Genomic DNA, 13,218 nt, shown 5'->3' with positions numbered 1-13,218 from the left:
TCCTGACATGGGTGCTTGATAACCAATACCAATTTATTCAGTCTGTATTACTTCTAGGTTGTTTTAGTAGCAACTATCTATCAAATTTAGAAGAATGAATCTGCAAACTACAAACAAAGGCAAGAGAAAGTAAACAAATACAACAGTGTTAGGTGGTTGTTTTAATATTGTTTATTAGCACAGTAACAAATGCAGACTTAAGTAGTCCACAACATATAACCAATCCACTGAGCAACTCCTATTCCACGCCTTACAGTTAACAGCTTAAGGTATTTTACTACAGGTTTTCCAAGTCCTGATTTAAACCTCTAACCTTTTCACAATAAAGTAGATTGGCATATAAAATAAAATACATAACTACTCATTTCTTATAGGGTGTCTTATAGCCATGTGTCCATTTTATATATATGAGATGACAGTCTCTAAAAAACTGTTAAATATCAATGTTCCCTTCCAAGAGGGGAAAACAAATTCCAATTCCTTAAAACAAAAAAGTGTGTAGTCTTAGAAGGACTTTACATAAACGGCCATGTGTGTAACCTGTACAAAATTAAGCTGTTTTAAATTTACAGACTACAAGCAACTGAACCCAAATGTCTATTCTTCTCTGTACTACATTTCAGCTAATATTGCAGAACTAATGACAGTTTTAAAAGGTACTATTACCAATTCTGTCTACTGTAGCAAGATACCTTAAGTTACAACAAAATCTTAGGAAATAAGACTGAATAATATCTGTTATAGAAATACCCTACTCTTTACCAACTCCCACCCTCCCCCACCCCTTCAAAATCATAAGCAGCTCTCTCTGTGACAGACAAATAAGGTAAGAATCGTGAAAACCCAATTTATGTAGCGTATCTCTTGGTCCACTGTCTGGCCATTCTGTCATGTTCTGCTCTGTTGGTCATGTACTGAGTGGCAATACTTCCTACCAAGGGATCGGCTGGAAGAAAAGAATGTAGATTACTTTGGAGAAAGGAAAATAACATTTTAGGTTTTAACAAATAAATTAGTGACTGGGGAAGAAATACAAAGTACTTGTGATCAAATCCATCTTTGAAACACCATTCCACCATTCTGGGTACTTTTCCTTCTAGACTTTAACAAACGTAGCATGCAGAGGGGGAAATTCTTATCAGAATAGAATGCCCAGGCTTTACTACTGGTCTGGCTCTATTTCCTTAGTTCATTTCCTTAGTTCATTTCATTTCTCTCCCAACAAAAACCACCCAATTGGAGGTAAGTTCAATAGAAACCAGCATGTTCAAGGCTCCAGACTATAACGAACATCCCTGTGAAGTCCTTGAGGCTGTTGTAGTTGAACACTTTTTACCTCCACACTGTTTATCTAGAAAGACTCAGGCTGCCAGGTCAAAACCTGGACCTCCAATTAAGTATAGTATTTCTTTGAAACCTAAATATTGGTTTATCTAGAAAAATTATTTTAATAAAATGAAATTGTCTCCCCCCAAAATCAGTCTAGTAATTACTAAGAAAAAACTGACCACCACCTCAGTAACCAGCTGTGTGATGCAGGTGGCTCAGTGAACCTGCTGGCACAGGTAAGGTTACACAGGCAGATGACTCAACATTTAGAAGTATGTGGTTTGTTTTAAGAGAAGTGTATGAGAAATATGCAAAGGGAGGGGAGGAATAGAGGAGGGAAAAGGATTGAAAATGTAAAAAGGTAAGCTAAGGCAAACATGTAAGTCCTAGAACATGTCAATGGTGAAGTTGCTGCATTTTTAAAATAGTAGACTGAACTTTTCTTGATTAAAACTTTCTTTGAAAAGTGATTAGTTTTTGTCCTTTGAAAGCTCTTAGAAAAATAAAATCTGTACTTTAGAAAAATCTTAGTTTATATGGAAAACAAGTATTTTTCTGAGGGACAAGAATAAAACAAGGTAAAGAATTATTAACCTTACCAGGATTACAATCTGTAAGAAGTGAGCAGATGGAAAGGAGGACTTTAGAAATGGTTAGTGCTGGACTCCAATTATCTTTCAATATGTCCAAGCAAATAACTCCTTGACTGTTAATATTACAGTGATAGATTCTTGTCCGAAACGTAACCTAAAAAATAATAGTGTTAAAGTTTACACAGCAAACAATGAAACTTTTTACTAAATTACCTTTTCAATTGAGTGGCCCTAATTAACAACTCTTAAAGAAACAGACATTTAGTTTTAAAAAAGTGAATAAAGTAACAGTTCAAAGCTGATGAGAGGTTAAAAAAACATGTAATAAATGAGATTACAAAGTGTTGGTTGATACAATCTCAGGGACTGTCAGTTTCATTTCAAAAGTCATATCCCATCAACAAAAAGCAAGGTAACATCAGTATTTCTCAAATTCATCTTTAGCAGTTTTAATATTTTAAATATTTTCCCAGCATTTCCAAGTTTGAATAGTTAATTGTTTGCTGACCTCTTGTGTTAGCTGGTTAGTACTACACAGCCTCAACCTAAGCTTTAGAATCATAAATTCAAAGTGAGGTACAACATACTGGGTACATAAACAAAATGCTTAGCAAACAATAATCACACACCCAAAAAGCTGTAAGAAAGTTTTGAAGATGAGATTTTTTTCTGCTTTTTCTGACTTTTACATCAGATCCTGCAGATATCCTATCTACCTAAATCACAGAATTCACTATAAAGGAGCCTCTACAGGTGAGGAGCCAGAAATGGGTAAGGACTACAGCAGTAGACAAATCAACATGAGCCACGTGAGCTTGGGTTATTTTGTTTGGTCTCCTAATTTTTAATTTTTATTTGTGAAATACATATAACTTTACCACTTTCGTTTTTAATGACAGACTTTTCAATCACTTCTTGCTGCTGCAGTACATCTAGCAATCTACCCCATCCCCAAGCAGAGGTTTTCCTTCTGACAGGGGGAATGAGAATCATAGCTTGTTGAGTGTTACAGGAGACAGGTGATTTGGGCAGTCTTCACCTATCCTAGATGAGAAAACCAAAGTCTGGAGGTAAGGACTTGAACAAGACCAAAAGATGACAGAAAGCAGAATCAAAGGCTTTTGGTAGGAGATTCTGATTCTGTAATTGTTTTAGTGTATGGATATTTTGACGCCATATTTAACTGTTCAGAAACTTTTTCTGTTGAATGGGAAATAGGGGATTAATTCTGGGTTGCTATGTTACTATAAATAGCAGGGTAAATGCCATCAAAACAAAGCACTTACTCCTAGAAATGAGGTCTACCAGATAAGGCAAAGTCAACCCAAACAAGTGTTTTGTGTATGTTCAAGCATTCTTAGAGATGAAGGTATAACAGAAATCTCCTTTTTGTGATTAAAAACTCAATGTTTAAAAAAAGAGTCTCTCATGGGAATATGTAAATTTTAGCATACATCAGGAATTTCTTACCTTTGGAGGCTTGAAAGGATATTCTGGTGTAAAAGTGATATCAAGGAAGAATACACCACCCTCATACACGGATCCTGGAGGCCCTAGAATGGTTGATCTCCATTCATAGATGTTATCACCTTTGGGACCAGCACTGTGAAATAATATATCAAAAGATAAGTAGATAGTGGCACCATCCCAATTTTTACAGTGTATCAAAAAAGGGAAAAAGATCGCCACTCCTCTCCTTTTTTTTGTTTAATGTGTAGATTCTCTCCACAAAACAGAAGTATCTTTCAGACACAATGTGATGCAGGACTGCAACAAACTCATCACAGCTTTCCCGTCTAGTAAATTGAATAAGAAAAGTATGTTGAAACCATTCTAAGCCTGCTTAGCTGAGAATAAGCAAGAAACTCCTGAATTCTCAAACCTGTCCTTGACACAGCATAAAAAAATGTAAACAGTACTTTAAAAAAGAAACACTTCTCATCACATAGAATTACATGTAATTAGTGACAAAGCACAGCAGGTTTTGCTCACAGCTACATCATTTCTGATGACCATTTTAAGCACAAAAAAGTTTCATTTCTGCCCCACTGACTGGGGTTCTTCTTCCTTGTTTTGTATCTCCATAATCTTACCCTAAAAAGGAGTCCAATAGATTGCAGTACTTTTTACATTATAAACCATGTTGGGTGGGAGGAGGAGAATGATGACAAGTATCCAATTACAAGTTATTCAATTTTCATTTCAATATATATTAAATTCTATAATCAGGTTCTCTAAATATGATAGTTGGGACATTAATCTATCCCTTATCTGTTAAATCACTGTTATTCTCACTTAGTTATACCATAATTTGGCCATAATACCCTTCCAAAGCATTGTGTTGGCTTACAGAGTGCTCTGTATTCAAGTACATTAATAAATAAAAATATAAAAATATTTACCCTCCAAGACCTATGAAGAGCTTATTAATATACCAGCCTAAACAAGAAAGTGTAGTACTCTGGTAATGAGAAGAGAGAAAAAAGACAGTTTGGGAAATGGTCTAGGTTATTAATTTGAAGAGAACTTCCCACAGCATGGTGATAACATGGGTGGTATAGAGTGGTTAACTTACATGTTTTTATCTCTGCTTTCTGAAACCTGTTAACAGCTGCTTCAAGGATAATGAATGATGTGTGTCAGCCAAACAACAAAAAATGTCTTTACTTGGAGAGAACTGTATATCCCAGTCAATACACAGAATAATTTCTCCAGAGCAGGCAAAAACTGCTCTGTTAAATAAATGTATGGTGTGAACTGGATTCGTTCACCTAAACACTTATTGAAGGCCCATGTACTAGGCAGAGTGCTAAATGTCAGGCGTTTTGATAATGAAGCAGACAAAAGCTTCTTGTCTTCAAGATGCCCTCTGCCAACTGGTTAGAGATGAGGTTCAGTTCCTTCATTTAAGAGAAAGAGGAGATGAAGAGGAAAAAGAAATAAAAAAGAAAAAAAAAACACCTACCCATGGCCCTATACTTTCCTCAAACCCACCATAGTTTTTTTTCCCTTCAGTCTGAAATTTGGAGTGGGGGAAACAACAGAAATATAGGTTAGGGGAATGAGCTTACAGAAGAAAACCATAAAGAATCAAAAGTTGGGGAAGAAAACATGATGTGGCAAAAAAAAAGGGAGAAAATATTGACAAATGAAAGGGGGCTAATGGGAAGGGGAGGGGAGGGCCCAAAGTGGCCAAGAGGCAGAAAGAGCTCAGTGACTTGAGCACTTACTAGCTGTGTGACCTGGAGCAAGTTACTAAGCCTGAACCACCTATCTCACAGGAATGTTTTAATTAAAATCACAGGGGTGGAGGAGGAAACCTGTGTAGAGCAAGAGAGCCACACACTAGTTTCTCATTAAATGACAGTGATCACTATTCCTACTAGTTATCCACACTGACTCAAATAGTATGGTCCTTTAATATCTCTTTGTGATGAGTATTGCCAAGAACTAGTAAAAATTTGTTTTAGATTGGATATATATGTACAGAGAGAGGTCATATAACACTGTCCGTAATATGAAGTAATATGCAGAGACCATCTTTGAGTTAAAAAAAAAAAATGACTTCCTACTTTTACATGACTTCTGACCATAATTTTCACAAGGTAGGATGTAGGAGGAGCTCTCAATCAGCCCTCTAGGAACACACAGTAACCTCTCTAGAAAAAAGGATACCACCCTGATTACTGCTTCATATCCTGAGGTTAGAGCTGGTCCTTGGTCATCTGGAGTTTGCCTACCTGCCTACACGTTTGCATCCAGCATATGTACTTGGGCAGAAAGTCTACAGACACTGGTTGATGCAGTTTACCAGACTGGAGTAAACTCAAAAGTGGACTAAGTAGATGAAGACAACACTAATACAGAGGTTGAAGATAAAGATGGACTTTTATCTAGTTCATGATATCTAAGACTTAAAAGCAAAAGGCTATCGTCCACTCTAAACCCCTCTTTTTGCAGAGGAGGAACCAAGGGTAAAAGGAGAAGCTAGGCAGGCCGTTTAAAACCCAGTATTGGCAGCATTCCAAGCTGCCTCCCATAACACTAGTGATCAGTAGCCAACTGTTTTCCTCGTAGTCAGCTTGGTGATGCCAAGAAAGAGACCCAGAAAAAACTAACAGCAAAGTCAGTCTAAACCTAGAGGTGACACGTTGGCATGGGCCCAGTTCTGCTGGCCCCTTGGTATAGTAAAAAAAAAATAATAAAGATTTAACAATATGCCACTACAAGCAGATTTTATGGATTGTACAGAAAATTCGTTTCCAAATTTCATTGTTCATCAAAATCATCTATGGAACTTTAAAAAAAGATTCCTGATCCCTCAATCCCAGACCTACTGAGTTTAGAATATCCAGAGGGGGACCCAAGATGCTATATATTTAAAAAGCTCCCCTGGTCATCTTAAAGCAGGCAGTTTGCATTTGGGAACCACTCATAGAGGTTACTGGAAGTAGGACGACCAGTTTAGAACACAAGCTTTAACATTTTACAGCTTGTCACCTGTGATATAACTAGGAATCCAAATCAAGATCGCTACTTGTTTGTAATCAGCTTTCAGTTTGGCTGTAAACTTTTCTGAAAGTTCAGAAAAAAGTATGCAGAAAGGAGTTAAGGAATGAACTACACAACATAAACACAACCATGTAATAACAAAGAAGAAATGTTCCAGGGGCCGGCCCAGTGGCGTAGCAGTTAAGTTCAAGCGTTCCGCTTCAGCAGCCCAGGGTTCGCCAGTTCGGATCCTGGGTTCAGGCCTAATCACCGCTCATCAAGCCATGCTGTGGCGGGGTGCCATATAGAAGAGCTACAATTCTGCAACTATGATATGCAACTATGTACTGGGGCTTTGGGGAGAAAAAAAGAGGAGGAAGGTTGGCAACAGAAGTTAGCTCAGGGCCCATCTTCCTCAAAAAACAAAACAAAAAGAATGTTCTGTACTTCTGTTACACTTCAAAAATGGAGACTAAAGGTGAGTTATAATAAGAAAATTAATACTAAGTAAAATAATATCAAACAGCTGAAAAATAAAGCACGCAACAGGAACCCCGGAGAAGACTCAACAGTGTGGATCCCTAACTGTGGGTCCTCAACCAGCAGGGCTTGAGAATTACTGTGAATGGTCTGAGAACTCACTGGAAAGATATGAAGCATTGCTGCTTGAATAAAAACTTTAGATACTCACTTTACAGCTGTTATCTAAGGATGAATTCATGTAGCTTTTTGTCAAATGCATTTCCTTAATCGTAGAATAAAAATTATGATATGGGGGGGCTACAAAACTTTTTTTTTTCAAGTTTTCACTGGAAAAGTTAGGATCTACTTGTCTAGAAGGTGAGTAGACAGACCCAATGTGTGTATGTATGGCAGTGGGGTGGGTTGGGTGGGTGGGTTGTGTCAGGGTAAAAGTTCACAACTCGCAGAAGGCCACTGTCAAGGAGAACAGGGAACAAGAGAATCTTTCCATGAGCTGTTCAGGAAAGGTCTGTTCAAGCACGCCACCCATTTCTCTATAAAAGGACTTAACTAACAGGTTTACCCGCACATCAGTGTGTGCCTTTACCAGCCTTCTGTCCTCTCCCTTTAACAGAAGATACTTTGGGTTCCACGATAAGAAATATAACTTCAACTGCAAACACTGGTTGAGTACCCTTTAGAGTGGCATATAATTTAGTTAATTAATCTAAGTGATCAGAAAGTATGGAAAGTCCTAAATTGGGAGATAGGGGGTTTAAATTAAGGTACTAAGGAAAGATGGGGACAAAAAAATACATATCCCTGGTTTAAAGATGTTGAAACATTATTAACTGTGATGAGAATCTTTGCATGAGGTGGAGACTGAGAAGGCAAAATGACACCATGCCTTTGCCTTTCAGATTTTCTTAGAGATTTAAGGTTATCTGTAACAAAAACACTTTTCAAAATAAAAGTGTAACACAGAACTCTGTACAAAGCCAAAAGAAAAAAGAATTGTGCCCTTAATTCAGTTTTTTCACCCCCTTCTAGTCAACTAAATTATAGCTGTGGCAAACATTTTAAGAAAAATAATAGTCATTTCTACTTTTGATACAATATTTTCTTATTTCTGTAATGGTTTCTGACTTCATACAGATAGGTTAACATTAGGAGCAGGTACTGTCATGAATCACAACACTCCTATCAGTACAGGAAAGTCTGTCTGTTGACTAATAATAGGCACTGTCTCCACTGAGTAAACTCGCACTTTCAGCAGCCTTTCCTACAGTCCTAAAGACCTGTCTTCTCTCCAGTGACCACTGGACAGGGCAGCTACAGGTCATAGTTCTTACGCCTCGTCAGTACTATACCGGTAATTACACACAGCAAAGAACTATCAATTGGTAGTAACTTCTGCTTAACACATACGGTTTTAAACAGAATTCAAACAGTATAAAATGTAATCAATACAAGTCATTTAAGGTATAATCCTAAGAAATTAATAACACCAAATTTGAAAAACTGTCATTAGAGTAGTCTTACTAGAATTTGATGTGCTCTCTGGACTGACTTAAAAATTTCCAAGATAACCACATAAGCTGATGTTTAATCTTCATTTTGTTTTAACATCGTGTTTTTGTGAGTCTTCCCCTATTCTCATCCTCAATACAAACTTGATACAGACTGCTTTACTATTCTTCCATTTCAACAGTTGGAAACCAAAGCTGCATTTCAATTTTCAAATAGAATCACTGATTTCTTACAAAGAACATCCTGGAAGCAAGGTGAAAATTATAATCAGTTTTTTAAAAAATTATATTTCTATCTGATCAATTTTTAAAATTTTTATTCGGAGAGATGACGACCATTACTTACAAACATAGAAAACCGTAACTCAGATGTTATTTTAGGCATAATTCTAAAAAGCCTAATTGCGGGGCTGGCTTGGTGGCACAAGTGGTTAAGTGCCTGCGCTCCACTGCGGCGAGGGCCGCCGGTTCGGATCCTGGGTGCTCACCGACGCACCACTTGTCAAGCTATGCTGTGGCGGCATCCCACATAAAGTAAGGGGGAATGGACACGGATGTTATCCCAGGGCCACTCTTCCTCAGCAAAAAAGAGGAGGATTGGCAGATGTTAGCTCAGGGACGATCTTCCTCACACAAAAAAATAAAAAACCTAAATTATCTGGTCTCATACCCTAGAGAAAAGAGAGATGAGAGGTTGGGAAGATGGAAAGATAAGAAACATGCTACAAATAAGCATTTGGATGGAAAGCAGCAGTAGCAGGAAGTGAGACTGAAAAAAGGCAGGGTAGCAAAGTGTGCCAGCATCTTTCACACAAGGGTAGAAACTCAAGATGAACTCAGAAGTTCAGTTCTACCCACCTAAAAACCCCAAGTAAACCCTGATATTATCCCACAGTACAATGACTTATGTTCCATAAAAATAAAGAACTGGCACTTGGAGTACGCTTTATCATCATCCCCAGCAAAACAGGTGTGGCAAAGACTGCTCATTGGCTAGTCCATGTCTATGTTCCTTCTCTTCTTTGTAGAAGCTTCATGATAAAGAAAAAAACACCAGTTGTTTATATAAAGTGCATTACTCACATCACAAAATCCCCAAAGCTCTCACATTTCAACAGTAGCCTTAGAGCAGTGGTTCTCAACTGGGGATGCTTTTCCCCCAAAAAGACACTTGGCAACATGTGGAGACCTTTTTGGGTGTTAGAACTAGGAGGGAGAGTGCTGCTGGCACCTAGTGGGTAGAGGCCAGGGATGCAGTTAAACATCCTACAAGGCACCTGACAGCCCTCAGAACAGAATTCTCTTGGCCCAAAATGTCCGTAGTGTCAAGTCTGAGAATCCTGCCTTAGAGAAAATTTGCTCAAGGTTAAGCTAGTAAAGAGCTTCAGTTTGAATCCCTGTCATCAGACTCCAGAGCCCATTGTCTGTGCCTGCTACAGAAAAAAGCATTCAATATACATGGTTGTTTCTATTAAAAGTTAGATTTGCATATGCCCTAAATGTTCTATAGACCCTTGCTACTCAAAATGTGGTCCCTGGACAAAGCAACATCAGCTTCCCCTGGTGGTTAGAAATGCAGACTCTCAGACTCCACACCCTAGACCTAATGCATCGGAATTTGCATTTTAACAAGATCCCCAAATGATTCCTATGCACATTGAAGTTTGAGAAGCCAGCTATAGAGAACATTAAGTGGCAATGAATACCAACTTCTTCTAATCTTCTAGATTCAAATTACCATTTGTGTTATCTAGCTCTCTCCTTCACTGTCTATAATTCTTTGCAGTAAGAAACAAGTATATCAACCCTGGTAATGCTTAGCTCTGTTAGGACTAAAATCAATATCATACATAGAACTTAGAAAATGCTAAAAGGAAGAGATCCACAATCAAATCTATATTTCCTACAACATACACACTACTAGAAATCCATCCTGGTTTTTTTTTTGGTTTTTTTTTTTTTTTTTTTGGTGAGGAAGATCAGCCCTAAGCTAACATCCATGCTAATCCTCCTCTTTTTGCTGAGGAAGACGGGCTCTGAGTTAACATCTATTGCCAATCCTCCTCCTTTTTTCCCCCCAAAGACCCAGTAGGTAGTTCTATGTCATAGTTGCACATCCTTCTAGTTGCTGTATGTGGGACGCGGCCTCAGCATGGCCGGAGAAGCAGTGTGTCGGTGCGCACCCGGGATCCAAACCCGGGCCGCCAGTAGCGGAGCATGCGCACTTAACCGCTAAGCCACAGGGCCGGCCCTTGAAATTCATTCTTAATTTACTCTTTTGCTAAGAAATTAAAAGAGAATATGATAAAATAGTATGAATGTAGCAATCTACCAGAGGGAATCCTCATCTCCCACAATGAACTCCCAATAGATACACTCTGTAGGGAATGAAAGCTGCCTTCTCCATGAGATCTACTTAGTACATCCAGAGGAATTTTACAGAAAAACAAAAAACTTGTCTTCAGCATCCCCTCATAAAACAGTAGCCATTTGTAACCTAGAAGTGAGTGGCAGAAGGAACTTGAAAAATCAGACACCCTCACTGAAGTGACTAACAGGCTAGTGACATGGCTTGGTGATGCTATTAAAAAGTGGGGCAGGGCCAGCCCCGTCGCTTAGTGGTTAAGTGCGCGTGCTCCGCTACTGGCAGCCCCGGGTTCGGATCCCGGGCGCGCACTGACGCACCGCTTCTCTGGCCATTCTGAGGCCGCGTCCCACATACAGCAACTAGAGGGATGTGCAGCTATGACATACAACTATCTACCGGGGCTTTGGGGAGAAAAAGGAGGCGGATTGGCAATAGATGTTAGCTCAGAGCCAGTCTTCCTCAGCAAAAAGAGGAGGATTAGCATGGATGTTAGCTCAGGGCTGATCCTCACCAAAAAAAAAAAAAAAAAAAGTGGGGCAATCACTGCCATAGTCCTAATAACCAAGTTAGAAAAGCCTCCTCATACAAAGGTGGTACTGGCTAGGGATGTACCATTAAGGTTCCTGTCCCTTGGAAAGCAGTTTTAGACCAAGAGTCAACCTAAAGGACTCCCCAGAAAAGCTGGTGCCCACATAAGAATTCACATCAGTGGTATCCAGTGTATCCAAGCAGTTACCCTAGAACAGAGTGGGCCCAAATAGGGGGCACATTTTCCTACATATGGGAAGGAGACTAACTCAGACACGTAAAATCTAAAATAAAACAATCCATGTTCACTAAGAATGGCCTTCCCACAAAGCACCCAAAAGTCCTGTTACGCCAACATTGAAAGGGTGCCTACTGTCTGCCTCCAGCAGAAAGTAGATAAACCTTCAAAGGAATTTATGATATAACTTTTCATGAAGCACAAGGCTGATTTGAGGCCTATGGAAGCTGTGAAGTTCATTTTTGAAATTTCTTGCAAACCAGAAAAAACAAATTTGTCTGAAGATATTTACACAGTGCACAATCTCTCTTACATCAGATTTTCAATCTCTAGAGAGTATATTTCCCACATATCCTACAGGGCTTGGCATAATACTAACTAACAATATTCAATTAGCTGGTCAAAATGTGTACCACTGTTTAGAATTACATGACAATGTTTCCAAATTAGGTGAAATAACAAAACACCACAAAAGCTCAATCTTGCCCAGCTAGCCATTCAATTGTAGTTTTACCTCACCTGTGGTGGCTTTAGAAAAAAGCAACAATCAATCCCTTCTGGAAATTTACTTTCCAATATTGAAAAAAATTAGAAGCACCGAGAGTAAGGACACAATTTTTATAAGAAAACTACTTTCAAGATAATTTGAAAGAGACTCCAGTAGGGAAGGTGAAAAGGAGAGCAGACCTAAAAATTCATGGACATCAGGGATCCTTACTCTCAACTAGGGGTGGCTGAGCAATGAGAATTTTTAGTACACTGAGCTAAGAATTATGCTTTAACTTCTGGACTGTTGGTACAGAACTGGGGGTAGTAGCAAGCAAGTGAAATGACGAACTAGCTCCATGTCAAGGTCTAGAAGAAACTGGGGTGCGGGGGTGGGGGGAATGACAGGACCAACTAGTGAGAATTAAAAGATCAACATGCCTTGTATCTCAAAAGTCATTTTCCCATACAAGGTTGCACAGCTAGATATTCAAGATAAAGGTGGATCAGACAATAGCTCTTTTCTGCAGTAACTACACAAGCCTGACTTACAACAATTCTAAGTTGCTCTTTCCTCAGAGAAGTCAGAAAAACAGGGTCAGAGGAGGATCAAGTTCCAAGGTGACTGCTCCTCTACTCCTACTAAATAATCCAGAGCCAGGGTATCTGCCTTAGAGTCAAGTTGTAGAGTCCTGATTTTTTAGTTGCAATGCTTATATTAGCATATATAAAACTGCTAAGTGAGCAAACAGAAACCAATAATTAGTCTCTGGTTCTTACAGTAATCAGTTCACAAGGCATACTAATACTAAGCACAATTAACTCTTCTATTGGTTGAGAAGCACATGATAACTGTATTGTGGATAAGTGAGAGGCAGTTAAGGAAAAGTACAGTATCTTGTTTAGACTTTTTGAGGGGATAAGGTGCAGTTAACACTTGTATGCTCCACACATTTATAGTGCTGATCATCAAAAGCAATAGTGTCACAAGAAACAGCTATTTAAAAGGATTCCAAAATTCTCAAAAAAGAACTTATCAGGTTTTACTCAATTCTAAGAAAAAATTCTAGAACACATCTTTGACTATGAACTTGCCAGAGTTAAAGGTTTCCCCTTCACTCATACTCCCCTCCTGCGCAGCCGCCACTACAACTGCAGCCAGTCTCAGACTGCAGGCGGGCAGGCAGGGAGCGC

The 13,218-nt window shown here is 38.8% G+C and overlaps 1 protein-coding gene across 1 annotated transcript in view; it reads right to left on the bottom strand.

Moving 5' to 3' along the window:
• Positions 1 to 777: 777 nt before the first annotated feature.
• LOC131413322 (ubiquitin-conjugating enzyme E2 E1) overlaps positions 778 to 13,218 on the bottom strand; it is a 72,608-nt gene continuing 60,167 nt past the window's right edge. The window contains exons 4-6 of the mRNA XM_058553888.1: positions 3,393 to 3,525; positions 1,929 to 2,076; positions 778 to 946 (exon numbers count right to left, since the gene is read on the bottom strand). Coding sequence (XP_058409871.1) covers positions 849 to 946; positions 1,929 to 2,076; positions 3,393 to 3,525 — 379 coding nt within the window. The 3' untranslated portion in view covers positions 778 to 848. The remainder of the gene's footprint in view (positions 947 to 1,928; positions 2,077 to 3,392; positions 3,526 to 13,218) is intronic.

Source organism: Diceros bicornis, chromosome 2, assembly GCF_020826845.1.
Source record: "Diceros bicornis minor isolate mBicDic1 chromosome 2, mDicBic1.mat.cur, whole genome shotgun sequence".
Classification (NCBI taxonomy): Eukaryota; Metazoa; Chordata; class Mammalia; order Perissodactyla; family Rhinocerotidae; genus Diceros; species Diceros bicornis.
Note: the sequence above shows the minus strand (reverse complement) of the source record. Positions and strands in the feature narration are given on the sequence as shown.